Source organism: Penicillium expansum, assembly GCF_000769745.1.
Source record: "Penicillium expansum strain MD-8 chromosome Unknown contig294, whole genome shotgun sequence".
NCBI classification, from domain to species: domain Eukaryota; kingdom Fungi; phylum Ascomycota; class Eurotiomycetes; order Eurotiales; family Aspergillaceae; genus Penicillium; species Penicillium expansum.
In genome coordinates, this window is record NW_015971224.1 from 300,039 (window position 1) to 327,276 (window position 27,238).

The 27,238-nt window shown below is 46.6% G+C and overlaps 10 protein-coding genes across 10 annotated transcripts; 5 read left to right on the forward strand and 5 right to left on the reverse strand.

Annotated features, from left to right (window-relative positions):
• Positions 1–252: 252 nt before the first annotated feature.
• Positions 253–3,513, forward strand: PEX2_087540 (putative MFS transporter; the record flags this gene model as incomplete). The annotated part of the gene is made up of 9 exons (XM_016746024.1): positions 253–343; positions 575–1,058; positions 1,472–1,896; positions 1,959–2,176; positions 2,225–2,398; positions 2,453–2,559; positions 2,617–3,053; positions 3,112–3,240; positions 3,299–3,513. The coding sequence occupies 9 exons, from the start codon at positions 253–255 to the stop codon at positions 3,511–3,513; spliced, it is 2,280 nt and encodes a 759-aa protein (XP_016601629.1).
• A 748-nt stretch (positions 3,514–4,261) lies between these two features.
• On the forward strand, positions 4,262–5,512 carry PEX2_087550 (TauD/TfdA dioxygenase family protein; the record flags this gene model as incomplete). The annotated part of the gene is made up of 4 exons (XM_016746025.1): positions 4,262–4,490; positions 4,543–4,872; positions 4,932–5,306; positions 5,358–5,512. The coding sequence occupies 4 exons, from the start codon at positions 4,262–4,264 to the stop codon at positions 5,510–5,512; spliced, it is 1,089 nt and encodes a 362-aa protein (XP_016601630.1).
• A 347-nt stretch (positions 5,513–5,859) lies between these two features.
• PEX2_087560 (Oxoglutarate/iron-dependent dioxygenase) lies at positions 5,860–7,241 on the reverse strand (the record flags this gene model as incomplete). Its single annotated transcript, XM_016746026.1, has 7 exons — positions 5,860–5,944; positions 5,997–6,050; positions 6,114–6,255; positions 6,346–6,657; positions 6,717–6,870; positions 6,943–7,148; positions 7,202–7,241. 7 exons carry the CDS (start codon positions 7,239–7,241, stop codon positions 5,860–5,862), a joined length of 993 nt encoding a protein of 330 aa, XP_016601631.1.
• Positions 7,242–8,182: 941 nt separating this feature from the next.
• PEX2_087570 (beta-glucosidase) lies at positions 8,183–11,071 on the reverse strand (the record flags this gene model as incomplete). Its single annotated transcript, XM_016746027.1, has 7 exons — positions 8,183–8,567; positions 8,673–8,890; positions 8,959–9,135; positions 9,200–10,259; positions 10,316–10,458; positions 10,510–10,922; positions 10,981–11,071. 7 exons carry the CDS (start codon positions 11,069–11,071, stop codon positions 8,183–8,185), a joined length of 2,487 nt encoding a protein of 828 aa, XP_016601632.1.
• Positions 11,072–11,761: 690 nt separating this feature from the next.
• PEX2_087580 (Major facilitator superfamily domain, general substrate transporter) lies at positions 11,762–13,569 on the forward strand (the record flags this gene model as incomplete). The annotated part of the gene is made up of 4 exons (XM_016746028.1): positions 11,762–11,930; positions 11,989–12,496; positions 12,556–12,802; positions 12,916–13,569. 4 exons carry the CDS (start codon positions 11,762–11,764, stop codon positions 13,567–13,569), a joined length of 1,578 nt encoding a protein of 525 aa, XP_016601633.1.
• A 279-nt stretch (positions 13,570–13,848) lies between these two features.
• On the reverse strand, positions 13,849–15,851 carry PEX2_087590 (fungal specific transcription factor domain-containing protein; the record flags this gene model as incomplete). Its single annotated transcript, XM_016746029.1, has 5 exons — positions 13,849–14,317; positions 14,384–14,965; positions 15,030–15,430; positions 15,497–15,696; positions 15,758–15,851. 5 exons carry the CDS (start codon positions 15,849–15,851, stop codon positions 13,849–13,851), a joined length of 1,746 nt encoding a protein of 581 aa, XP_016601634.1.
• Positions 15,852–16,713: 862 nt separating this feature from the next.
• On the forward strand, positions 16,714–17,961 carry PEX2_087600 (alpha/beta hydrolase; the record flags this gene model as incomplete). Its single annotated transcript, XM_016746030.1, has 5 exons — positions 16,714–16,788; positions 17,119–17,553; positions 17,610–17,662; positions 17,737–17,784; positions 17,847–17,961. 5 exons carry the CDS (start codon positions 16,714–16,716, stop codon positions 17,959–17,961), a joined length of 726 nt encoding a protein of 241 aa, XP_016601635.1.
• Positions 17,962–18,866: 905 nt separating this feature from the next.
• Positions 18,867–20,410, forward strand: PEX2_087610 (uncharacterized protein; the record flags this gene model as incomplete). The annotated part of the gene is made up of 4 exons (XM_016746031.1): positions 18,867–19,233; positions 19,307–19,734; positions 19,831–20,000; positions 20,095–20,410. 4 exons carry the CDS (start codon positions 18,867–18,869, stop codon positions 20,408–20,410), a joined length of 1,281 nt encoding a protein of 426 aa, XP_016601636.1.
• A 462-nt stretch (positions 20,411–20,872) lies between these two features.
• On the reverse strand, positions 20,873–22,236 carry PEX2_087620 (Aldolase-type TIM barrel; the record flags this gene model as incomplete). The annotated part of the gene is made up of 4 exons (XM_016746032.1): positions 20,873–21,362; positions 21,422–21,495; positions 21,560–22,023; positions 22,089–22,236. The coding sequence occupies 4 exons, from the start codon at positions 22,234–22,236 to the stop codon at positions 20,873–20,875; spliced, it is 1,176 nt and encodes a 391-aa protein (XP_016601637.1).
• A 3,553-nt stretch (positions 22,237–25,789) lies between these two features.
• Positions 25,790–27,045, reverse strand: PEX2_087630 (zinc-binding alcohol dehydrogenase family protein; the record flags this gene model as incomplete). The annotated part of the gene is made up of 5 exons (XM_016746033.1): positions 25,790–25,972; positions 26,027–26,400; positions 26,458–26,661; positions 26,721–26,855; positions 26,913–27,045. The coding sequence occupies 5 exons, from the start codon at positions 27,043–27,045 to the stop codon at positions 25,790–25,792; spliced, it is 1,029 nt and encodes a 342-aa protein (XP_016601638.1).
• Between the last annotated feature and the right edge of the window lie 193 nt (positions 27,046–27,238).

Genomic DNA, 27,238 nt, shown 5'->3' on the forward strand with positions numbered 1-27,238 from the left:
GTCTCGCAATGTCTGTCATATAGTAATTTTTCTGCACCATTTGAGGAATCCCCGGATATAACACCCGTAATTTCGGCATCGGACGGGACTGCCATGTACGACGATGGCTGATGTACGCTTGTGCCATCTATCATTGTTGCCAACGATGTGGCAAGCTTACATCGCTACATACGCTGGAGTCTATGGTATGAGTTTCTTCGGTCCTGACGCTGAGGTGCAAAAACATTCAACTCCTGGACATTGCTTGTCTCTATGCCCAACTCGAGACGGCGGAATATCTCCTTAGCTGCGGCCCTCCCTACGCAGGGCCAGAGTGGGGCAGCTTTTAATTTCATCGTGGCCGGTATGGTTAATGGTGCTGCGAGGCTGACCTTTGTGAAGCCGCTTCTAGACACGAACCCACACCCTAGCACCCCGAATTCTTAGGATTACTCGGGTGCAACAGCTCTACTCCACGTTCTGGGAGACCACGAGGGCTGCAGTTGGAGTCATGGGGGTATTTTATGCCACTGGTTGACCTTCCCCTTGTGCACGGAGCGGACAAAGGTCTCTACGATAACCAACAACGAACCAGGCTGCCCCGATCTACTAGAAGCACTTATTCCATCTGTCTATATCAACCAGGCCGACACGAACGGATGGACAGCGCTGCACTTCATGGCAAAGAATTTGCGGAAACTCGAAGCGTCTCGTATACTGGTCAATCGAGGTGCAGATGCTCGTGCGATCGATAAAATGGGAAACATGCCTCTTCATGAAGCGATTGCAGGAAGGCTTATTAGCAGAGAGAATGAAGCCGGGCCACTTGAATGGCCGACACTTTCAGAGAAGATCCAGGCGCACGATGGGATTATTTTGACATTACAAGAAGCTGGGGCCTTGGTGGATCAGCCGAATGTGGCAGGCAAGACACCAGCACAGCTTTTGATGGATAAACGGGCGCAGTGGAATGAATGCAATATTGAGCGGATGGGGAGAGGGACGAAGGTAAACAGGAGGTTGACGGGCGAGGTCGGGTCTTTTACGATCCACAGGTCGGCAAACAATCTCACCGAAAGGTATTTGACAATTTGCGCTTTTCTTGGCAAGTGCATTTACTCGATTGTTCTCGGTAGTTGATTTGTGTATAATTCTTGTTTACTTTCAGTTTGAGCAAGATGTGGTTTTTCGACGGAATGATGTGATTATCAGCCACCAAGATGCCATTTCCGCCAAACCTTCACTCTTCTTGGCCCTGAACCTGAACCCCTCACAACACAACTAACAGAAGAATTGTTCCATACTTGGCTTCATGATGCAAGCCAATGCCAAGTGGTCTCTTATCAGTAAAACCATGTTGAAGGCAAAATGTTCCGACGAGATCGACGTTGCAGGGTGTATAAAAAGGGCCCAGATAATCCAAATTTACCTTAGGTAGAAAGTGAATTTCAATAGGTCTTATGATTTGGTTGCAGTAGCCTTGGTCCACTAGTATGTCCACTGTATACACCGCAAAGAAAGGCCCCGATGAGTCCATCTCGGTACTCAAAGGGGCAGATACAGACTCATCTACCAGTCTCGACATCGCACAATTGGGTGACCCAGGGAGTGAACGTCGGTTTTGGTTTCAGCGAGGCAAAGACTTTGACCCCGAAGCAATTGCGACCCAACCGTCTGTGTATGATAACCCTGACACCGCGAAGGAATATCAACCGCGAGCCGACTGGGAGAATCTTCACCGATTTGACCCCTCTGCTCGGTGGACATGGAGCGAGGAATACAAATTGATTCGAAAGATTGATCTTCGTATCATGATATTTACCTGCCTCATGTTCATGTGTTTGGAGTTGGATCGCTCCAATCTAGCACAAGCTCTAACCGACAACATGCTTCCCGAGTTACATATGAACACGAATGGTAAATGTTCTCTTTTCTTCTAATTAGTTTCCAGGACTAACCAGAGTGCGTTCTATTTTCAGACTACAATCTTGGAAATACGGTGTTTAAGCTCTCATTCCTCTGTGCTGAGCTTCCTTCCCAGCTCGTGAGTAAATGGGTTGGTCCTGATCGGTGGATTCCTACTCAAATGGTTCTTTGGTCTGCAGTTGCCATGGCACAGTATGGGCTGAATGGAAAAACAACATTTCTCTTGTGCCGTGCCTTGCTGGGTATTTTACAAGGAGGATTCATCCCAGATGTAAGTCCCTTGCGTTCTTCTGACGGTTCATTGCTAACAGGCTCGAAGGTGATCTTGTATCTGTCCTACTTCTATAAACATCATGAGCTTTCTTTGCGACTCGGCTTCTTCTGGACGGCTATGAATATTGCGGATATTCTTGCTGGATTTCTAGCTTTCGGATTTCTTCATCTTCGTGGTGTTCAAGGTCAATCGGGATGGCGCTGGCTTTTCTTGCTCGAGGTAAGTAATCATCTCTTGTAATTTTGAAGGGCACATTACTCACATTAAGGGTAGGGTCTTCTAACACTTCTATTTGGTCTATCCGCATATATTTTGATGCCACCAGGACCGTGTCAGACTGCCAATTGGTCTCGGGGTAAATCAGGCTGGTTCACTGAGCGGTAAGTCATCTTCTGTTTCTTTTGCAAATTTTGCATTTTTATTGATAGGATTCACAGGGAGGAAACGATCATTGTCAATCGAGTAATTCGTGACGACCCAAGCAAAGGAACTATGCACAATCGAGAACCGATTACGCCGAAACTACTGTTCAAGAGTCTCTCGGATTATGATCTCTGGCCGATCTACATTATTGGACTTACCTTCCAAACACCAGTGACGACCCCCAAGCAATATCTGACACTTACACTGAAGGGCCTCGGATTCGGCACTTTTGTGACAAATCTCTTGGTCATTCCTAGTGAAGTGCTATCTATTTTCTTCCTTCTACTCCTCACATACGTCTCGGAGATTAGTAGCCAATTAACGTTGGTGTCTATGATCGGGCAAATATGGATACTTCCCTTCTTGATCTATCTATACGTGGTGGATATCAATACCGTCAATAAGTGGGCTGTGTGGGGGGTGATGACTGTGCTACTGGCATATCCAAATGGTAACCTCACCTATTCCTACCTGTTGCAAATTTGGTATCCTGGCTCACAAAATCACAGCACATGCCATTCAAGTCAATTGGAACTCTCGCAACTCAAACACTGTCCGATCCCGTACGGTCTCGGCTGCCATGTATAACATGTGTGTCCAATCATCGGGAATTATTGCTTCCAATATCTATCGCGCCGGTTGGTCATAAAATTCCTTTGCCTTTCCGCCTTTGTCCGATATTCTAACTTCGCTCAGATGACGCTCCCCGCTATCGGAGAGGTAATGGCACTCTGGTGGGACTCGGTGTATCGAATATCTTCATATATTTGCTTACCAAGGTATACTATGTCTGGCGCAATCAGAGTCGCGACAAGAAATGGAACGCTATGACGGACAATGAGAAGACGCATTACTTGGCAACCACTAAGGACGAAGGGAATAAGCGGTTGGATTTCCGATTTGCTCATTGATCCCATTGATTATCTCTCTGAGAAGTAATCATTGGATATATTTACACGTGAAGAAACAGGAAGAGCCGACTGGGTTCATTGGTGCATGGAGGTTACTCCGTACAATTTTGATATGATAGCAATGAATAAAGTTTTGATCTCGCTTATGCTGGATAATCCCAATAAATCGCTAGGAAGTGTCGGATCTAAAATAATACTCTTCTCTTTTTCATGCGATTGGTCGGGCCTTCCATGGCGTGCTTGAGTATGTCTTATGCATGTAATAAAATATGCATCTAGCCGACGAGAATTCAAATAAGCGAGCAGTGCAATTACTTTTGGATTGATCTGATTGAACACAACGTTTGACTTTAACTAATGTAGGTATGGTGTCATTTGTAATCAAATATGTTGCAACCTCCAGTACATATGATCCCATCACATTGACAGTTCCAGATGGCGGGATGTTAGACAATTCCTGGGGAAAATGACGAATACCAACCGAGACGGCATTAGTCAACTGTTATCTATGAAGATAATCAACGTACAAGACGTGCTTTCACTCAAATTGTGCGACAGCAACGTTCCAGATCTGCGGGGCTGCGACAATGAGGTCTGGGCACAATAACAAATAGATGTCGCAAGCGGATAACCGGCAACGTCCAGTATATCGCGCAGTATAAGATGGTCAGCATGGTCCTAGCTTTCAACTTCCAGCATCAACAAGCAACTCTATCCAGCAATTTCTACTGCATCCAAAAACATCACTATGGCATCCGCTGTGACCGAAACCGCACCTACGGTGGTTCCCATCGTCGAGGACAAGATTACGCTTACAGGTCTCGCTCGTGAGCCTCTTAAGTCCAACGGAACTCTCGATGCTTTCGAGTCCTTCGATGTCACTCCAGTCATTGGACGTGAATTCCCCAATGCCAACTTGAAGGACTTCCTGCGTGCCCCCAACTCAGATGATCTGCTTCGGGATCTTGCTTTGACCAGTGAGTTTATCAGTGGCTGTGCGTGGCAGATAGAGCTGACATGAAACCTTAGTCTCGCAACGAGGAGTCGTGTTCTTCCGTAAGCAGGATGGTCTGGACAACGACTTGCAAAAAGAGCTTGTCCAAAGACTTGGTGAACTCTCAGGCAAGCCAAGCACATCTGGACTGCACATCCACCCAGTAGCAAACTCGGGTCGGGAACACAGCGTCAAGGATGATGAGATTAGTGTGATCAGCTCCGCAGGCCGGGAAAAGCTGTACAAGGACAGAAACACACGAAAGCAGACTGCACGCAGAGAGTGGCACAGTGACATCACCTTTGAGCCCATTCCTAGCGATTACACTCTCTTGCGTCTCACAGAGCTTCCCAAAACCGGCGGTGGTAAGACCCCTTTGCAAACTCTGTATTCAAATTCTCTTGAGATACTAAGCCTGTTGTAGACACCCTGTGGGCCTCAGGCTACGAGGTATACGATCGTATCTCCAAGCCCTACCAGAAGTTCCTGGAGGGCTTGACTGCAACCTATGCGCAACCCGGCTTCAACGAAATTGCCAAACTCAACGATTTCCAAATCCACCCTGGTCCTCGTGGCGCTCCCGAGAACGTCGGAGAGGAGCTCATTGCCGAGCACCCTGTCATCCGTACCAACCCTGTCACCGGTTGGAAGAGTGTCTTCGCTGTTGGCACGCACGTGCAGAAGGTCAATGATGTCTCCGAGGAGGAGAGCAGGCATCTCCTCGACTGGTTCGTAACTCTTATTGTCGAGAACCACGACCTGCAGGTGCGCAATCGCTGGCAGAATCCGAACGATCTTGGTATGTTCCCTCGTGAGAGTTTGTGAATACCCTATCTGACCTTTGTTATAGCTATCTGGGATAACCGATCGGTATATCACGCAGCAACCTGGGATTATGACGGGCTTGGCCCACGAACTGGACACCGTGCTGTCGGCCTTGGAGAGAGGCCATATCTTGATCCCAAGAGCATTGGAAGACGGGAGGCACTCGCCAAGAGCGAATAGTTGATTATATTATAAATCCCATTGGAGCATAGCCTCCTCACGATCCAATGTAATGAAAATTTTCAATTGGGGAATGATATCTCTCAATCTACAATTTATACCACCCGCCTCAGAAAGGTAAATTGAATTCCAAATTCTCGCTTAGCACAATGAATAGAAAAGCGTAATATTTCCCCTACTCTAAGTCACTAACCTGTAACTTTGATTTTTAAGAGAAATATTCAAAATGATGACTACAATTCGCCAGCTAAAGTACGTTAGTTACATGTTTCGGATGTATAGCACCCCATGCTAAATGGACTATCCCTTCTCCGAATCCACATATACAATCCCATTATCCATGAGACCTATGCAACCGGAGTAGCCACAGCGGCCATGGGAGCCATAGGAGTGTCGGTCACCAATTCCGTCTTAGTCTTTGGGAAGTTGTGTCTATATTTGTGTTTAGTCGTGTGCACGGAAGATTCTCAATGGCTTTACTCACCCAAACTGAACAACAGTCTTTTCACGGAAATATTCACCGCATGTGATGGCAGGGCTAAAAGGATCATCAGCAACTAAGCAAGCAGAAAGGATTGCAGAGCTTTGGCAATTGACTTACTACTTCTTCAGTGGCCCCTGCATAACAACATTCCGCCGACCGGTGTTAAAGTAGGCGATGGAGTAACGATCCGGGCTTGGGCCAACGCCTTGAGCCCGGACGCGGTGGAAGTTGGCCTTGAGACGGTCATCGGACCATGCCACTAAACAAGCCGAGGAACAGGTGGTTAGTCGACGACTTCTAGACATCAAGTCGCGAGGAACGTAGATCGGGGCACAGGATTGTGACTTACTTAACATGTCTCCGATATTGACTACAATAGGACCGGTCTTAGCGGGTATGGGAGAGAATTCCTCGCCAATAATTTTGTCGTTGTGATTTTTGCGACCAGGACAGACCTCCAGTCCATCTTCGCCATCACGTTGGAACAGAAGAGTGAGACACCCGACATCGGTGTGATTTCCAGCTCTCCATGTTCCAGCTGCATTTTCGGAGGCCATATAGTGAATCATGCGCATTTGAGTGAGGTTGTCGCTGGCTTCGACATCCATCGCTTCGTTGAAGTGGTTCTCTGGGAATCCCAAGGCAATAGAAAGGCAGCTTACTGATCATAATTTGTAAATTAGTAAATGAAGTACACGAGAGAAGAGTATAAGCACTCACAGACTTGCTTGGAGATACCCTCGCATTTTGAAATAAAGCTCTTGGTGCCTTCACTGAAGCCTGGCACGTCTTCATCGGCCGGCCACTGAGAGTCACGCTGTAACCAGAAAGATTCTTTCTGATCAGGAACACCGGTACTAGGACGGATTTGGGACTAGAATTTGGAATCAGCCTCAATAGCTCCAAACATCAATTTTCACCGTTGTGGTCAGGCTTCCTAATTTACCTTGTATTCCCAGCCGTTGTTGGTATGCAAACCATGAGGAATCCGTCCTTTGACCTCCGGAGACAGAGCAAAGAAGGCCCTCGAAAGAGCGAACTGCTTTTCGATCTCCTCAATGGTGATACCGTGGTCAACAAGAGTAAAGAAGCCAGCGGTCTCGGCTCCCTCAACTAGCTGCTTAGTGATCTCCTCCTTTCGGGACTCAAAGTCTGACCTGGGATTAGTATGTTATCCTTGACGAGTCTGATGGGGGAAAACATACCCTTAAGTGAGATAGCGGGTACGTAAAGCTCCTTGGGCATTTTGATGGAGTTCAAAGTAAGACTTGAATATATGAAGAAGAAGCAGCTGTTGCGTAGAGCGATGATGCAGTATGAGACTGATCTTTGATATCAGCTTCTCATATAAATGGAAGGGTAATGTGCATCTGTGATCCATGTGTATCACAATCTGCGGATGGTTTCTCTCAGCACCCACCGGCTGTGAATGTAGGAGGGTTTCGGCCCGTGGACCTCAGGGAGTACTATCCGTTCAATTCAAATGCCCAAATTTGGGAAACGGGCCGGGATCTAGGTGTCCACAATTAACCAGCTGATACAGAATATTGGGAAAGCATCTTATCACTTGCCCCAATCAAATTGTGGATTCAATATATATTTGTCGGTGGCATAGAAGTTGAAAATATTGCTGATAGCTAGCAAACCTTCATCTTTCTGGGCACGATACACATTGCTATTTTAGAATTTGGTTGATAGAGTATGATATACATAAAGTTCTATCGTATCACAAGATAGGGACTACATAGATTGGTAATGGATGAAGACCATGTAGCCATCTTTTGTAGCAAGGGGTGAACTCTCTAGATTAGTTGCAGTTGTTCTAAGAAAATTATCACAAAGAATCAGACTTCAGTACATCGCTTGGAGGTACAGGAGGTACAGAATGTATACGTTGTATACAAGCTTATTTAAACACTTGAAACGAATCGTTTGCTATTTAGAAATGGATTTTCGAGATATAAATAGATATATAATTGACCAGAGCATATAGGCGTAGATCAGGAAGATGATGTCCATACATGCCTTCTCATAGCTGTCTAGGTCTATAATTTACAATGTTTGGTAGCAATGTTCACAGCGGAACGAATTGACGTAGAATATCATATCATTAACAATACACAACCATATATCGAAGGTGAGACAAACGAGACGTGGAATGAAACAAAAAACTTAAATGGTATGCTCTAGATATCAAGACCGGTCCAAGTAGTTGTTTCCTTGACCTCGAAGGATCCAGACAAGACAATATCCGCACTACTTTGGCCCACATGAACCCCATAAGTGCCCTTCTCACTCAGCCATGAGCCCAAAGTCTCATCCCAGAATGAAGTTGACAGATTATCAAGCGGAATGACAACCTTCTGGGACTCGCCCGGTTGAAGAAAGACCTTGGAAAAGCCCTTGAGCTCCTTCACTGGCCGTGAAATGGTATTTGTTGGGGAAGGAGATATATAAACTTGTGCCACTGTGGCTCCTGCAATAGACCCAAAATTTTGTACACGGAGACTCACTGACTTTTGTGATACAGAGAGATCCGAAAATGCAAATTCTGTATAGGATAACCCATGCCTATTAATTCCAACATGAGACTCAATTAGCGGTTGCTAGTTGGAATAAGGACCACAGAAGAAGAAAGAAGAGTGGAGAAACCATCTTTCATCTGGAAGGACTCACCCAAATGGGAATGTAACACTCTTCTTTAACTTTTCATAATAGCGATAGCCAACGTATACTCCCTCGCCGTAGACAGTGCGTCCGCGCTCGCTTTCAAAGTTTAGAAAAGCTGGAGTGTCTTCGATAGCATTGGGGAAAGTAAGAGGAAGCCTGCCACTGGGATTGATATCTCCAAATAGAACATCTGCCAAACCATTGCCCATTTCATTGCCACCGTACTGTGAGAAAGGTCAGCCATTGAAGATCGTGTTAGGTATAAGTGTAGGAAATTTCGCGTTTTACTCACCCACATGTGAGCCTGAGTCGTTGTCCGCGAGACCCAAGGCTGCATGTTAATCGGCGCACCAGACTGCGTGACAATGATTGCATCGGGGTTAGCATCCAGCACCGCGGCAATCAAGCGACCGGTCGGCTCAGGCAAATCCATAGTCGGTCTGTCATAGCCTTCGCTCTCTAACTCTTTCTGGAATTTTATGTGAGCTAACAGTGACAGAATTTTGATTGAAATTACTGTGGGGGGATCTTACATCAAGTCCAACACACACTATGGTGTATTTGCACTTTCTAGCAAGTGAAGCTGCACGAGCGATAGCTTTGTCTGGATCTGAGACTGGCCAAACGCCAATGCGACCAGCTCCGGCACCGTAGGCTACCACCCCTTCCTTGTAAATCTTGGAGGTTGGAAGGCTGCCAAATTGAAGCTTTATTTGGTAACTTTGACCTCCTTCAATGTGCATCACAGCCTTCTTCTCCGTTGTCCCCCTTCCAAAGAAGGAATTACCCGGCTTCTGAATGGTGGTGTTATCAATGATCAATTTTTCGTCAATGAAAAGACTGGCTGTGCCGCAGCAAGCAATGCCCCATTCATATTCGCCAGTTTCGGTAGCAGAGAATGTACCTTCGACGTCAGCCCAAAATTGCGGTCCTAACTTTGGATGAGAATATCCCATAAGTTGCCAGGTCGAGTCTGTGATATCCATGATATCGACAACCTCGCGGTTCTGGTTTGACGGCGGCTCGGAATAGAAACGAATACGAAGCATTCCCACTCGACCGTCAGGCGATGTGATTTGTGAGCCGAGTAACGGGAGGAAGCCCCAGGAATGAACGCCAATCTCGTAATTTATTTTGACATCCTTGCGCTCTCCATTATTCGTGAGTCGGTCAACGATGCCTTGGTAGTTTGTAACGACATAATAGGAGTCAAGCTGAGCACTGCCTCCACCGCAGTATGCTCCATTCTTTAAATTGGGTCCAATGAGGGCTATTTCTTCAACCTCGTCAGACGGAATCGGCAGAATTCCGCACTCATTCTTCAAAAGCACGATGCTTTCGCCGGCGAGCCGACGGTTGGTAGCTCGGTCCTCAGCAGTGTCTCGTGTACATTCGATGGATGAAACACCATCGATCTTGGCACACCTCTTGACAAGATTCAGTACATTGCGCGCTCGAGCATTCAGTGTCGCGTGTGAGACTTTGCGAGATGAGACAGCTAGATCAGCTAGAATGCCTCGCAGCCTTGGGGGCCCCGGCATCTCCAGGTCCAGACCCGCATTCATAGCCTCGACTGTCGAATACGTGCCGTACCTGTTGCCGATCAGCGATGTTCAACGTAGAAGCAGAAACGAAAAGGTTCGTCATACCAGTCACTCATGATCATTCCCTCAAACCCCCATTCTCGCCGCAGCAGGTCTTCTAGCAGCGCAGGGCTCTCGGATACATGTAGCCCATTCACTTTGTTATAAGAAGCCATGATGCCTCCCGGCTGGCCCTCTTTCAGGGCGATCTGAAATGGCAAAAGGTAGATTTCTCTCAGAGCTCGATCAGTTATACGCACGTCAACCGCCATTCTCTCGTGTTCCTGGTCATTCGCGACAAAATGCTTCAGGGTTGACAAGATACCGGTTGATTGAGCGCCAGAGATGTAGCTACCAGCTATCTTGCCCGATAAGAATGGGTCCTCGGCGAACGACTCAAAGTTTCGACCCCCAAGAGGCGAGCGCTGGATGTTGACGGTAGGGCCCAACCAGACTCGTGCACCTTTAGCTTTGACTTCCATTCCAATGAGTATTCCGCCTTCCTGAATAAGCGTCTGATTCCATGTCGCCGCAAGAGCGGTACCACAGGGCAAACAAGCTGCACGGACACCTGCGGTGAATCTTGTGCCTCGCGCTCCATTTGGACCATCAGTGAAGCGAATCGATGGCACGCCCAATCGGGGAATATCATAGGTGTGCCATGCGTCCTTCCCTTCAAAATGGACTTTTGTTAATTTCAACAACTCCTTGATTGTACTCTGGACAATTACCTGAAATGAGACCCACTTTCTCGGCAACCGTTGCCTCCCTAAGAACCGCATTCACGTCGAAATCTGAAAGGATAGATTTGCTTGTATCCATGCTTGCGATCTTTCAAACAATATTGGAGAATAATTGACAGAATAATTTCCCCCCTTTGATCCCTCTTTTTAGGGTCGCTTGCAAAAACCTACCCGTTAGCCACGAGGGCTTGGCGATAAGGATTCCAAACCATCCGGGGGCTTGCCGAGCCTGTGGAGGGGGTTAACCGAATCAACGGAATGGGACTGGAAACTAGCCGGAGAAGATACGATACGTAAAGTCCCCGCAATCAAGACCCAGAGGGCCTCTGATATGCTGACCATCTGCGGAGTAGATAAAGCCCAATTCGCTAGATATCCCGAATATGCACATGAAATAACCTTTGGAAGCTTGGCCTAGGACGGTCGCCTCCTCGTTTCTAGTGTTCTAAACCCCCCGCCTCCAGATTCCAATCTACGAAACAACAAGCTCTGCTGACCACTGGTCAGTTTTAGAAATCAAGATCATTGGACAGCCCCCTTATCGCCACAAACTCAGATCTATCAGCATTGAAGCAGAGGCCTCCGGGGCTTCCAAGCTTTCTCTGACAGCCACAGTATCTCTCTAGCCAACGGCTTTCGATATGTTGGCATTTGGAGCTATAAAGCACTACATATACCCCTTCATCTGTCAATTCACTATCCACATTTCAACCGGTTGAAAGAATACTCCTCATTTTGACAATCCTTACGGACTATATACTTGAAGAAAATGGGGCTCAGCTTCCTTCAAAAGAAGAACAGAACCGATGCCGAGTTTGAGGGCATCCACGCGGTGCTGCCGAAAGACCGCAAGCCCTGGTACAGAACCTGGCATCTTATTCAGTTAAATCTGATTTTGCTTGTGCCTCTGGTCAGTTCCAGTGCCGTGGGATATGACGGTAAGAAACATCATTCAGTCATCACGTGTGTCTTGAGCATGACTGACTCGAAGTAAAGCCTCTATGATGAACGGTCTCCAGTCCTTGACGCAGTGGAAGACCTACTTCGGTCATCCAAACTCGGCAATTCTGGGAACCCTGAATGCCGTGTATCCCATTGGAAAGGTTTTGATGGTCTTCCCTGTCTCCTGGTTAGGAGATCGGTATGGCCGCCGATTCCCAATGATCATCGGACTCTGTGGCATGGTGGCATTCGCCATCTTCCAAGCCGCCTCGCAGAATGTTGCCATGTTAATTGTTTCCCGCTACCTGATCGGATCGTGCACCATAATGGTCGCACAGCCCTCGCCCATTCTCATCACGGAGCTTGCTTTCCCTACGCACCGTGGTAAGCTGACTGCCTTGTACAACTCGTCGTTCTATATCGGTGCCATTATTGCTGCCTGGGGTACCTATGGCTCCTTTACTTTGAGTTCCAGCTGGTCGTGGCGAATTCCTTCCGCTATCCAAGGTGCTTTGCCGGTATTGCAGTTGGCTTTCTTCTGGTGCCTCCCCGAATCGCCTCGGTAAATGAGTTTCCCTTCCATTCAATCACGAGGAATAAATTCGCTAATTAATTCATTAGTTGGCTGGTATCCAAAGGCCGCATCGAAGAAGCTCGAGCGTTCTTTGTTAAACACCATGCCGGTGGGGATGAAGCATCCCCTATAGTTGATTTCGAGATGCAGGAAATCATGCAACACATGGAGACTGGAGAAGAAGGAGCTACCAAAGTCCCTTGGAAGGAAATGCTTCGCACCCAGGCAAATCGCCGTCGGACACTTATTGCTGTGATCCTTGGATTCTACTCGCAGTGGTCCGGCACTGGACTGGTTAGTATCACGACCCCAAAAAGCGGATGGCATTTATTCCACTTCCCACTCCAAAATTAACTATCCGTCCTACGAGAACTCGAAACTAATGGTTTTCTTTCCTCGCTATCTAGGTCACTTACTACCTTACCCTTGTCCTTGACACGATCGGCATCACAGCAACCAAGGAACAGACCCTAGTCAATGGTATTCTTCAGATTGCGAACTTCGCGGGAGCTGTCGGTGTGGGAGCTCTCATGATCGACTGGCTCGGTCGCCGTACCCTCTTTTTGATCTCTGCAGTCGGCCTATTCTGCAGTTACGTATGCTGGACCGTTCTCTCGATGGAGTTCCACAGGACCGGAAATCCCTCTACAGCCAAAGGTGTCCTAGGTTTCATCTTTATTGCCTGCTTCTTCTTCAATATTGCCTGGACCCCTATGCTTTATGCTTACACGGTGGAGATCTTCCCCTACAAGCTGCGCTCATTTGGTCTTTCAACCGCTCTGATGACAGCCAATCTGGCGTTGATTCTGGGCCAGTTTGTCCACCCGATCGCGCTTGCCGATATCGGCCAGAGATACTACATCCTTTTCTGCTGCTTGCTCTTCGTCCTCATTTTCTTGATTTACTTCCTGTTCCCGGAAACCAAGAACCGTACTCTCGAAGAGATTGCGTTTATCTTTGAAGGAGAACAGAACATTCTTGGCCAGAAAGTTGCGGAAGAGCCGGCCGTGATGAATGAGAAAGAGCAAGTAGTTACCAAGAAGATGGAAATCAACGTCTGACTTCCCCACCACAAGGGGATTCCTGGGAAATGATGGGGGAGGAAATCAATCAAGTTATCGCTTGAATGCCCTCGAGTATCGATGTTGATGTATTTGTGTTTCAGAAACTGGAGTGATAGACAGACTAGCTGTTTACCTAGGTCATAAGTCAATTTTGTGCTACTCAATTTTACCACAAGACTTCAAAGGCTATCGACTTGTCAGACTGAGAGGCGACTGAATCGTACTTTTGGAGCTTTGTTATCGAGCTTTAATAATTCATTTGATTAAATTTAGATCCTATAGAAGAGCCACCCCAAAATCCAGCGCAAAGTTGTCAGAGAATTGGTACCCAAGGTCCTCCCATCCCTCATCGATAAATAAATCGGCATTAATCTCTGTGTGAACCATATGATTCGACATTTGCCAATTAGTTTCCAAGTCAGGTCCTGCTCTTGGTGTGAAATCTTGCGGCCCAGAATTTTGCATTGACGACATTGATACACCCTGTCCCGTGTCAAAGACCAATATTTCATCAACATACTGGTCTGCTACAGAGCGAGCCTTGCGAGAAGCCAGACGCTGGTAGAGATTGATCGTTTCCTCTAGCTCGTGGAGTGTCTTACTATACACCCTAGATTGAGGGCTAACAGCGCCGGCTGTTTCGAGAAGATTAACAACACCAGAGAATGCGCCTCGCAGATCGTCCTGTGATTCTCCAGCAAATATTGAGAATCCAAGAACTAAACCACTTCCAAAGGCCCAGGATCTTGAATCGGTTTGCGTCAGCTAGAAACTCTATCATAAAGATACACCAGCAGGATCGAACACTCACTTGAACAATCCCAGGTTCCCGAATGGCAGGTCTGAAGCCGTCATAACAGAGGCTACTTGTTGACACAGATGTCCCATATGCATGGCTGATATCATACAGACTTGTGCCAGGGATGCTCGCTGCGGATCAAGCGGCCCTTGCGACGATAAGCCTGATTGCTGGCGCATTCTTGTCATAAAAGTCTCGATCAGGAATGGCCGAGTGACGAGTATGACAGCGAAATAATAAAGACTAGACACATGGATACTACCGAAGGCTTTTTTGCGATCGGAATAAGCCATCGATACTCCGTTGGTGTAGGAGAACCGACGAAGCGATGGTGGTAGATCCCGGCTCCATGTCCGAAGCCTTTGAAGGAGGTTTTGGGCAGTGGGGATATCGTTCATAGCACCTCTGTTGAGTTGACAGCATATGTCATCTAGTAACACGACCCCTTTCAACACCGCATTAAATGCTGGCTCTTCGGCGTCGAAGGGTAGTGATTGAACGTTATGGCGGGTTGCCCGTGGAACGGTGCATGGTCGGCCAAGAAGGGAGCTCGTCAGGACCTCTAATATGCATAAACTATGCCATATGCGTAGCCTACATATAGCAAGATTAGAAATTATAGTTCAAAGACCAAATTGATATTTCGGATGCACCTTACCTTACACCATAACCACTTTTTAGTTTGAGGGACTTCCAGCTCATGGGCTGATGGAGACCAAGAACGACGGCCGCTTTGGAAGCAATTCCAAGATATATGGATCCAGCGCTCTGTCGGGATGCACCAAGAGTATAAAATGACAAAAGGAGACATAATCTGACAATAGCGAGACTAGGATTGGCAAGCATGTCTTGGAAAGCGACACATCGCGCTCTGGTGAAGAGTGTCATAGCGTTGTATGCATCGTGCGGTGCAGATGCCCGGGCTTGCGCACCAATAGCTAATGCTGCGTCCATAGCCGCAATGTCTTCGCCATTATATTTTGGGGAATCATTTCCGGTGTTTGCCGTGAGAAGTAACTCGACTTCATCATCGGCGAACAGATGCAAAATGCCACTTGACTAAAGTGGAAGGTCAGTGATCTACATCCGTGAAGCAGGATGACAGCCATGAAATTATACACGCACCACCTCGCAATAAGATTGGAACAGCTCGCGCTTCTCTGCTAGGTCTAAATGGACTTCCTCGCCAGCGACTTCATCCATTTCCGGTTCCAGTAAAGTGTTCCCGCGCTCGCTTTCGGTGAATGAGGTTGCACCCACCCATGGTCTCAGACTATGTCGAAGATAATCCAAAAATGATAGCGAGGTGTTCTCTCCAATATAAACTGTGGCACAATCAGGAGAATTGGCAAACGTCTCTGTCATTGTAGGGAAGGCCATGCTCACACTTTTCGCCGTTTGATCCCGTTACAAAGTGCTCTTGTGGAGATTCTTCACCGACAGGGATCTGCCCCACGGGGAGGTCATCACCCGTAGGCATCGACAAGGGTGTGTTTCCCGATAGCGACGATCCATCGGAGACAGACGGGGGTAACCCGGTGGCCAGGTAAGGGATCGAAATTAAATCCTCCGGCTCGGGAACTGCATTTGGAAATTCATCAGGGGGATTAGTATCCGCGACAGGAGACAAGAGTGATCGGGATTTCAATCTGCGTCGACCTCCCCGGCCCGTGGACGCGGCATGGTAAGTGCATCTGTTAGAGCGATTCTTCTTGATACAATTGGCGCAGGGGGATTTAGCGTCACATCGCGTCTTGGATGTTTTGCATGCATCGCATGCTCTATAAGCGCGGACCCGGTCCTCTGGGCGGATTTTTGGTCGAGGCATAGTCACAGTAAGAAAGAGAAGAGATGAAGAGTCGTATGATTCTATGTTTCTTTGCTGCCATTTACCCGGGGAAGCTACCTAGGTTCGTCTTGACTGATAAGGATGGGGTTCCCCCGCTTCTTGGCTTTCACTCGATATCTCCTGAAGTCAAATCCGTGGGAGAATCAAGCAGCTTGGGAAAACATTTTTTATTTAAGCGTCCTATATTTCAGTATGTTTTCTATGCCATTTACTCTCTTAGCGAGCAGAAGCCTTTTCTTTTCTTCCTTTGAGGGGGCCTAATCTTCAACGACTCGGATTGAGACAGATTGAGGTTAACCTGGGAAACACTTTGGTTATCCGCGTATCTCGAGGTATTCGGGCCGAGCACCAAGTGCAAGTGCCGACGTAACAGTGATTGGCTATCAAGCATACTATCCATACCTACATAGGTACTTCTGTTGTTTTCTTGTAGAATTCACATTCAACCCTAAAGATTTTCAGTCAATTCTCAAGCCCTCTATTTTTTTTCATCATGGAAGCCGCTTACAACGAGGTTTACGAGAAAATCGCCCTTAATACGGATCGCTTCAATCTTGGCGATGAGGAGGTTAGTTAGGAAATCAAAGTATCTGCCTTCTGATTTTACTGACATCTGATATCTTTGGGGGCAAAAGACCTGGCGCCAAATATATGAGCCATTCGTTCCAGCACAATCACCAAAAGTGCATGTTACCCGTGATCATCGATATGGTCCCGCGGAACGTAACGTTCTCGACGTTTACTTTTCTCCTGAAAATAAAGAGCCCGGTAGTCCCGTGTTAGCCTTTTTTCACGGTGGTGGCTTCTTTTCTGGTGACAAGCAATGGAGCCAAAAGGTTTGGTCTTCACACCTCTATTTCTATTCTGGAGTTATCTGACTGAGGTCTGGAACAAAAAGTATTGGGGAAACATAGGAAATTATTTCGCTCAACAAGGCATCATTGTCGTGATTGCTAATCACCAACTCGTCCCCTACAAAAAGGACGAAGTTTCTTCCAAGGAAGCAGAGCAAACAACCATCAAGTATCCTGCGGGCGCCGACGACGTACAGCTTGTCCGAGAATGGATCTACAAGAATATCAGCTCTCCAAAATTTGGTAATGGTTCTGTTGACAAAGTAGTGCTATTCGGGCACTCTTCCGGTGGTGCTCATATCGCCATGAATCTGTATGCGGCAGGTGACCCTGAGCGCACTGTGACCAGATCCGACATTTTCCCACCGGTGGCTGGCGTGATATATCTGAGTGTGCCATTCTGGTACGACCGAACTCGTCCTATTCGTCAAAAGATTCTTCAGCGATACTATGGATCGGATGCCGAGGATGTCTGGGGGGTAAGTTCATCGCATTGACATAAGGATCATTAGCTTACCATTTCTACCACAAATAGCCTCGGTCTTCACTCGGTCTGTTCAAAAGTCTACCAAAAGACTCACCAGCTCTGTAAGTCCAGAGATATACTCTCCAATCGGCCGTTTCCCCTTGTTTGCTAAATTACTAATCTACCACGTCCCCAGAGATGCTATCAAACTTCCGACCTACGTTGGTACTGTCAAGTGGGAGGTGTAAGTGATTCACTCAATCTACTATTCTAGCTTCGGGCACACGGATTTAACATTCAATGCAGCAAGGAGGCTTTTGATGGGGCCATCGCCTTCTTAAACGCTTATCGTGAACGTGCCCAACCGGCTGGCACGAACGCTATTTTCCATGTATTGGACAAGCACAATCATCTCAGGTGAGTGATCCATGAACCATACCCAATTATGTAGTGAATATTGTATTGGGAACAAAGGCTGACGTCTGTGGATTTGATTTTTACTAGCAATGTTCTTTCTATTGGGACACATGATGATGCCCAGGCCACCATGCTACTAAATTTTATTCGTACCTGTACATCATCAGGGCCGAGTACCGGGCATAAGTTTTCATTCAAAATCTAGACCTCAAATACTATATATCTCATGTCGCACAATTTCCCCACTGTCATCTTCTGTTTTGATTGAGTGGAAACCTTCGAAGAGTGAGTTTTACCGTACGACATGTTTATAGAGTAGTATTAGTTAAAGCTACAATAAAGCCTCGTGATTTCCTTTTTCACTTTTTCATGTCTTCTACTGTAGTACAAGTGCCACTGGGCGAAGTGGAGGTGTTCAAACTAAAGAAAAATCCACTACGCAGTACTCTACTCATATTACAGTGAAACCTTTTTTATAATGATACATTATAGATACAGGAAAAATATCGTTGTAACGACTTTCGTATAGCGGATCAATTGAAGCAGTAGATTCTGATCGTTATATCCGGTATCATTATAACCGGGTTACTGTATAACCAAATATATATTTAGCTATCATTTCTGTTTGTCAACCCAATCAACATCTTCCAATTCCGCATTATACAAAGTGTAGGATGAGTGCATCATAACACGTTGGTGTGAACCTTAGCCGGATAGTGGAACGTTATCTCGTAAACGTTCCGGCCCGCAGGTGTGTAGCCGGATTTCCGACCCCTCTGATATCCGACTGATAACCCGCTATCGAGTACGTTATTTATCTTCAAATAGAGCGCTTGTTAGCTTTCCCGTTTGATTTAATATCGCTGCAACTATATGCAAATAACCGCTGAACTTAATCTCCGCATCAACATGTCTTCCATCGATTCCAGTGATATCCCAGGCCTCGAAGAGCTCCCAAACGCCCCGCGGGTGACCTTAGCACCAAACGTTACTTTACAGCCTCCACTTTCCCGTCGTGGGCATGGCCCAGGTCTCATTGTGATAGATCCGGGCTATGATTTGCCGTATATTCCCTCTGCAGAGCTCCCATCGACTACTCTTGATCCCGTCCCACAATACAAATGGGCCGAGGAGGGGTATGCTGTTTTGCGCCTTGCGGCGCGGAAGACCTCCGAACCCGAAGACTGGTCACTAGAAGCTGGATTCCTCGATAAAGCTATTGAGAGCCTCAAGAGCTTAGAAGAATGCGACGTGAAAGACAAATTCGGCATACTCCGTACGTTATAGACCTAGCTTTTCCCTCGCCCTCAATTCTGAACGGCAGGTAACTAATCCGGTGGGATAAATAGTGTATGGAACACCCGAGGAATATGCGCCATCATTTCCAGAACAACTTGCGACAGCTGTAAAAGGCTCCGATAACATCGTCGCTATTGTCACTTTCTCTTCTGAATTTGATTTCACTTCCACCTCTAAGCCTCAGCTGGTTCATCAAGGGGGCAAAACAGTGCCCACGGAGAAAGAGGGTCTGACAATTTATACATACCCCGAGGTTGCAACGGGTTTCATCATGCCACATACCCCTGGCTTTGTCTATTCTGCTGCAGCGGTGGCTCATACGCGGAGCTTGACCTTCATCAAAAAGTATATTGGTGGTCCCATATTTGAGTTGGAAAAAATATGGGATGAGCACACATATTGGGAATTTGAGAATCGATCGGTTGAGAAGACAATGGCTACTATGGTGCGAGAGCCATATGTCAATCACATTCCTACGGTAAGGAGTCCTTATGTCCTCCCACCAAGGAGTGGAGATCCCCACTTTCTCTCAGTCAAAGAACCCTTTGTTAATCAATCGACCCTCATTAATTAGATGACTGGAGGTATTGGAAGAAAGCAACTTACGAACTTCTATCGCAATCACTTTATCTTCAGCAACCCCGACAGCATCAAAATGAACTTGGTCAGTCGAACGCTTGGCGTGGACCGCATTGTGGACGAATTTATTTTCATTTTCAACCACGATAAAGAGGTCGATTGGCTGTAAGTGAACTATCTATTATTTGGCAAATACAGACTTCATGAATGCTGTTCCGCCATGCTATTTCTTGTCAATTTCTAATAATTCCAACTCTAGTCTTCCCGGTATCCCGCCGACCCATCTTCCCCTCCGCATTCCTTTCTATGCAGTGGTGAATATTCGTGGGGATAGACTGTATCATGAACACATCAGTTGGGACCAATCTACGGCACTGCGTCAGCTTGGCTTACTACCGGAATACTTGTCTTTCCCACACGCTGTTCCTGGAATGGAAGGCAAGAAACTGCAGTATAAGCTACCAGTTGCGGGATTTGAGACAGCAGAAAAGCTCGAGGATCAGCGCAAAGTGGATAGCAATACCCTGTTCATGCCCAATGGGAGTGGGATTCGGGAGCATCAAGGCCATGACTAAATATAGATCGCTAGCAAATTTATTTAAAACCTAGTAACTCAAGATTGATTATAATTCATTGTTCTTTATAAAGTCGGTTTTATTATCTGCTCATATATGTGCGTACGGCTCTATTATACTTGACTAAAGGTGGTTCCAAGTTACAGACCAAGTACATATTCCGACCCTTCAACGGAGGATATTAAGGTATCCAGCATCGGAATGGTGGGGTTTGCGTCATGAAAAATCAGCTTCAGGTAGGGCGGATAGATTGTAGAAACACAAGGCGAGAAGAAGACCGTAGGCTGAATTAGTGCTAATGACTAGGGAGAGATAGGAGGAAGATCAACTAGGTCTCATCCACCTTAGGCAGTAAGGCTGCCTCAACACAAAATCCGGGACCAAATCTTGACACTCTCTTTTCTATCACATGAAACTAACACCATTATATACACTAACTTATCCATGATCCAATGTATGGATCTACAAGCGGGACCGAACAGCAGAATCCCGAATTGCCACGTATGATGGATTCAGATCTTCGATCCGAGTCACGCCTAAGAGACTCATGGTAGTCTCCATCTCAGCCCTGAGGATTTGAATAGCCTTGCTGACGCCAGTCTCTCCAAATGCCAATGCGTACAAGAATGCGCGCCCGAGAGCCACCCCTTTCGCACCAAGTGCAATCGCCTTGACCACATCGGCACCTCTCATGATGCCGCCATCGACAATCACCTCACAATTATCAAACACTTCCGGTGCATTTTGACGGATCTCGATCAACGTTTCAATCGCTGATGGCGCTCCCTCAAGTTGTCGTCCACCATGGTTTGACAACCAGGGGTGTACTCCGTACTTCATGCACAGGGCTGCGTCCTCCCAGCACTGAATACCCTTGATGGCGATGGGCAAATCTGTCAGTCCCCGTAGCCACGTAATGGCCGAGTCCCAATCAAAAGACGAGCATACCGCTCTATATTATTCAAACATGAGTCTCAAGTTAACAGTATGAAGGGGTATTAGAATGCTCACCCGCGTTGGGCACTAATTCCGCCAGTCGTGGGCGTGTCATCTTCGTCGTCCTCGGGTTCATCGGGGTGTGAGGCCTGAACAATAGTCAACAAGAAAAAGCTCCGCTATATCTTCAAAGGTTATCTGGATTTCACGCACCTCGTACTCTGCAGCTTCCATTCGCAGATCCCGTTCACGTTTTCCTCCACGAATAGCGTCGACCGTCAACGCAAAGCCTTTGTACCCAAGCTCAATAGCTCGTCTGATCTCCTTCTCTGTAACTTCCAGATCGGTTTTGGCGTAGATCTGCCAATATGTGGTCTGGTTTGGAGCGCGTGCGCATGCCATCTCCTCCTGCGTGCATCCAGCCATATTACACACCCAGTGAAGGACACCATTCTTCGCAGCGGCTTGGGTCATTAAGATCTCTCCGGCTGGGTGGGCAAGCTTGCCACCACCTGCTGGTCCAATGAAAAACGGAACGCTTACTTTTGTTCCCAGGATTGTGGTGGACAAATCGACAGACTCCACAGGGCGCAAGATTCGAGGTCGGAATCGAGCAAGCTGCCAGGAGTTGCGGTTCCATTGCTCTGTTTTCTCGTCCTCCGCCCCTGCTTTAAAGACTGCACAATTGAATGTCAATTCCAATCCTAGCAAAAGGTAATAGAGGGAGGAGGAAAAGACTTACAAGCAAAAGCTTTGGGAGAGAGCCGTTGGGACGCGGCCACTTCGAAGTCACTCATGTTCAAAATGTTCCTCAGTCGCAGCTTTGGGGTTGGCGATGGGGTGGAGAGCTCGCCATTGGACTCTTTGGTATTGGGTGTTTGTACAGTCATTTTGGGGATTGGTGTTGGTGTATCGACTTTGCCTACGATATCTCTATGTGAAACCAAACAAGTTAGTATCCCGTCAATCCTATGAAGTACATGATATGATATCGCTCACTCAGTTTTGATATACTTTGGCAGCGTATCATCAGAATGAATGCCTTTAAATGCCCGACTAGCGTCTTTCCCTGCGTACCGGAGAATTATCTTGGATCCGCCCGGGTGTAATTCAACAAAAGATGTTAAATCATACACGATTTGGTCGATGATAACCCAGCAGCTTTGTAGGGATTTGTGTTGAGCGACTTCGGATCTGTCACACACACGAAGCGATTCCATATTCTTGTATCTAATTACCAAATATGATTATCTGGTTTCCAACGGTTTAAAAGAGGAGTCTCGGTCCGGCTCCAATAGCAGCTGGAAGGTTAGTTTGCTCCTACTAATCTTCGGCTAGAATCCCTACACGGAACATAGGGTACGGGCCGAGAAGGACTTCCGTTATCAACGAATCCTTTGAATCACTCCAGGTATTGCCCAGTAACATGAGAGATATCTCAACAAACACGAATTAATTGGTATGATCAGCTCATCTTCAACATTTCAATTTCAAAATCGATATTGGATGAGGACCTAAAGCTTACTCATATATATATTGTTGAGAAATATATAGAGACCCCAAAGTACCAATGCACTTTCTGGGCTCAAATAATAAAATTCTCACAAGTATCCAGTTCCTTGTATTCTCAACACCCAATAAGGCTATTTTGGAATACGCGAACGGGATATGAATTTTGAAAGTATTGTGACAAACATAGAAGGCGGTATCTGGAGTGCTTATAAAAGATATCCATTTCTTCGAACAGACAACCATCATCCTCACTAATCAACATAATTGGCATAGCGCCCTGTTAATTATTTCATTCGTAACATGATACTATTTGAAAATATCGACAATTCCTTGGAAGGTTGTGACGGAATCTCGTGTACAGCAAGGTATGGTATACAGTTTAAGAAGCGTGGGATTTTAGTATTAATAAGTAGAAGACTATCGCGATCTCAGGGGTATGTGGAAGTTGGATTGGCGACGAAAGAAAGAGAGTTCTTTTAGGCAAGATAGAAGACGTCACTGAAATATTTAGATTGATGGCCTAGATATGAATACAAAACTTTTTGACTTGTAAACTGTACACTTGTTTAGTGTTATGATCGGTGTCAATGTCACTGCATCACCAAGCTCTGATACGTGGGCTCTCTGAGGTCGGTAGTCTTAAATCTATTTGGATAAACGTCTGCCTTGTTGAATCCGTACATGGATATTATCCTGCCCCAATATGATGAAATGCTGGTTGTCTCCAAATTAATCCACCGTTTTGACTGCTATATCCCACCTAGTGTTATGAGGTTTGCCGTGACTATATACCTAGGTTGCCGCCTAGGATAATGAAAATGATAACCAATTGGCATATTGGGATCCAACGAGCTATTCTACAAATACCCCTACAAGCTTTCAAGGTTGTCCTTACGGTTTTGAATTCTTGGCAGCTTGGGATCTTAGTTGTTTCCAACCGCAGGATCCTCGGAGTCCCTAGTTGAATCCCCGCCGTCACGAGGCGAATCCTTGCGATAGCTTGAGGAATGCTCATTGGGGTGCAAAAGATTTCATCATACAGGTGATCAATGAGACGAGCTGACTGGGCAGGGTCCAAATGAACTTCGTGCTTGTCTGGGAGGCTTACGTTTTGTAGTGCTCAGTTCAACATATAACCCACAGCCCCCTATTGACAGTTCCTGATACTGTTTTGAATCTCAGCATAGTTTGCCAAGTACTCTTTGGTAGCGACTGGCAGTTCATCAATCAAACGACGCAATTGACGGGCAGCTTCAGTATTCAGTTTATCACGAGTGGATTCAAGTATTCAATAATGCACTCAATCTTCGAGTTATACATATTGCGTCAGTGAACGAAAATCCTGCACAGACTTGCGCCTCTGAGACGTATAAAGTACGATGATATGAATGATTTCTCAGTCACAGTTCACCACAATATTTGAATCATCTTCTCCGACGTCCGATGGAAAGCAGGGGAATATAGTCAGATCACAATGTTGATGAGGGGCTAGTATATATTATTTCTCACTTCGCCACCAGCTGGAATGTGCGCTTTCCCCCCGTTAGCTTGAATCCTGATGCATCCTCTTATAATACATCTGAACTATAATTAGATTGTGTGTCCTCGGCTACACCAATCCCAGTGTACTATCTGGCTGGGGATCATGAGTGTTCTAAATGCCTCGCTCATATGCACTTATAGCCATCGGCGCTTACAAGTTCCCAAAATGTTCAACTAAAACGTTCAGCCAAACTCTCGGGTTTTATCTTATCCCCACTTTACTACAACTGGCACTGTACCCTTTAAGTGGGGCGCGTCGCTTGCGCTTGCAATTTCCATTCATTTCCAGTCGGCATGCCAAGCTTTCCATTTCCACGTCACCAGAAATCTTACTATTCAGCCCCAGTTCAGAGAACTGAGAGGAACCCCTAGATTCTGAAGAGTCTTGTTGAAACCCCCAAGCATTGGCTTCTGTTAATGCCTCTTTGCAGCGCGGGAACTGAACCTAGTAGTGGAAGAGGTTCTCCGAGCTGTATTTCCGGTCGACTACATACCTCCACAGGAAAGCTTTGTAGGAGTTAATGGGATCGTCCGTGAGTTTACTGTGATTATATGTGTCCCTATGCATAACTAAAAAGGACATTACAATAATGTAATTTCAATTTCTGTCGCATAAACCATATCCCGTGTCAATGGCTTTCTTTGGAACGTATATTGGGCATATGATATCTACACTAACAGGTTTCAAAAACTTTAATACATAGATGCAACATGATATGCAATGATAGAGTAGGCTTCAGGGTTGATAGCACACGGACATCCGGATATTCCACAGAATCCCGAAAACTTTAGCTCAGGGCCTTGTTGACCACACCAAGGATCTCATTAAGCGGGTTCTTCATGGAGAGGTTACATCACTGTCCGCTTTGAACTAAAATATCACACTAAGCCAATACAGAAGTGGCCCCTACTGCTCCGATTTATCGACGTGTTCCGATCTGATGCCATATTCCAGTTTTGCTCCTACTCAGCTCCATGTAATGACTTCTGTGGGTATCGATTCAGTATATAGGATTGCCATATTTAATAGAGTTTCTTCGTACGTTCTGTAGGAATGAAAAAGTTTTGCCTGCCTGAACGTTGGCGTTGCGGCAGGGCTACTCTGTTTTGTTTTTATGAAACAATCTGTCGCGCACCAGGAGATAAGATCAGAGGCAGCTGACGAGACCGAACGAATTTAGCTGACTCAGAGCGAGGCTATGAGATAGTAAAAGAAGGCTGATGTCATGTTTTAAGCTAACGATCGTATGTGTAGTAAATTTCATGGGAAAAGAACGATATCATCGGGATGCAGGCGGTATGGCATATTCAATACGATGCATGAAGGAGCATTGGCAGTAGCATCATATGAAACAGGCATGTAACTTCTTTACAATCTATCTCCTAACTTTAGACCTTGTACACGATCTTGCTGTTGGAGATGAGCCCGTCACGGTATTCCTGGAATCCCTCTAGCACAGAGTCGAGTCTCCCGAAGAGCTTCGGGGTATTCGGCTTGATGACTCCAGATGAGATCAACTTGGGCAGTTCCTTGAAGAACTTGGCCGAAAGCTCGTGATCTTCCTTGTGCGGCTGCAAAACCGATTAATAAATGACTTGAAATGTTTAGTCTCAAAGATGACTTACCGGCCAGTAGAAATCCTTGTATCTATGCTCCTTCAAGAAAGCCGTCCAGACAAGCACATCCGTCACCTTAGTCTGCTTGGTCACATTCTCGGTGAAAGCCTTACCCGGACGAACAGTGCACAAGACGCCACCCTGTTCGGAGATTGCCTGCGATGCAGTGACAGAGGACGAGTCGCTGCCGATGGCGTCGAAGACGTACTTCAGGCTGGATTTCGTAGCAGCCTTGATGCTCTCCGCCACCTTGGCGTCGCGGTAGTCGAAAGCGTGACTAGCACCAAGGGACTTGGCGAGATCGTGGTGTCGTGGACTGCAAGTCGTCACAACATCGAGGCCGTAGTACTTAGCGATCTGGATGGCGTAAAGTCCGACGCTTGCTGCAATTCGTGAGTTCGTGTGCTATTGATGGACCACATGTCATTGATTTGACTCACAGCTTCCGCCCCAAATGAGGACAGTCTCCCCAGACTTCTGAGGGATGTTGAGACAGTCCTTGGAGAAAAGGGCGAGTAGTGCTGTGCACGCGGCGAGGGGCACTGTGGAAGCCTGCTCGGGAGTGATGCCTTCGGGCAAAGGGAAGCAAATGCGCTCATCTGCGAGGGTGTACTCGCTGTAGCCACCTAATCCCTTGATCTCGCCTATTCAAATGAAAGTTTATATGATGAACAGAATGAGAAGATTCAAGAGCGTAACTGACCTCCCCAAACTAGACCAGCAATCACGGTGCCAGTCTTGATCCTGCTCACTTTGTCGCCCGTTTTCTCGACCGTACCGACAAAGTCACAACCGAGAACCGCGTCGTCGCCAAAGGCATTGGCATCAAGGGATTGAACTAGATAGAGAATTGGCTTTAGTTATCACAGAATGGGTGACTGGAAGCATAAATTACCATCCGTAGGGTTCTGGGCGACGTGGGAAATCTTCACGAGCACCTGATGTTCGCCTGGAGTCGGCATAGGAATTGTTTCCTTGGACAGCTTGCCACCTTTGGTGACAAGGGCTGTAGCGGTGGTGGGAGCCATTATCAATGCTTCTAATTACTATTTTTGTCGAAGGCGGTTTTGCTTGTGATATGAATTGCTTTTTGTTTCTCCGCAGCTGTGGCTTTTATATGCGTCCAACGCAGCAGGGTTCTTGTGCCTCTGTGAGGATCATTCACTCACAGTGGGTGAGCTGGTGAGATTTGTAATTAACCTTGATATCGTCAGCGGTGCG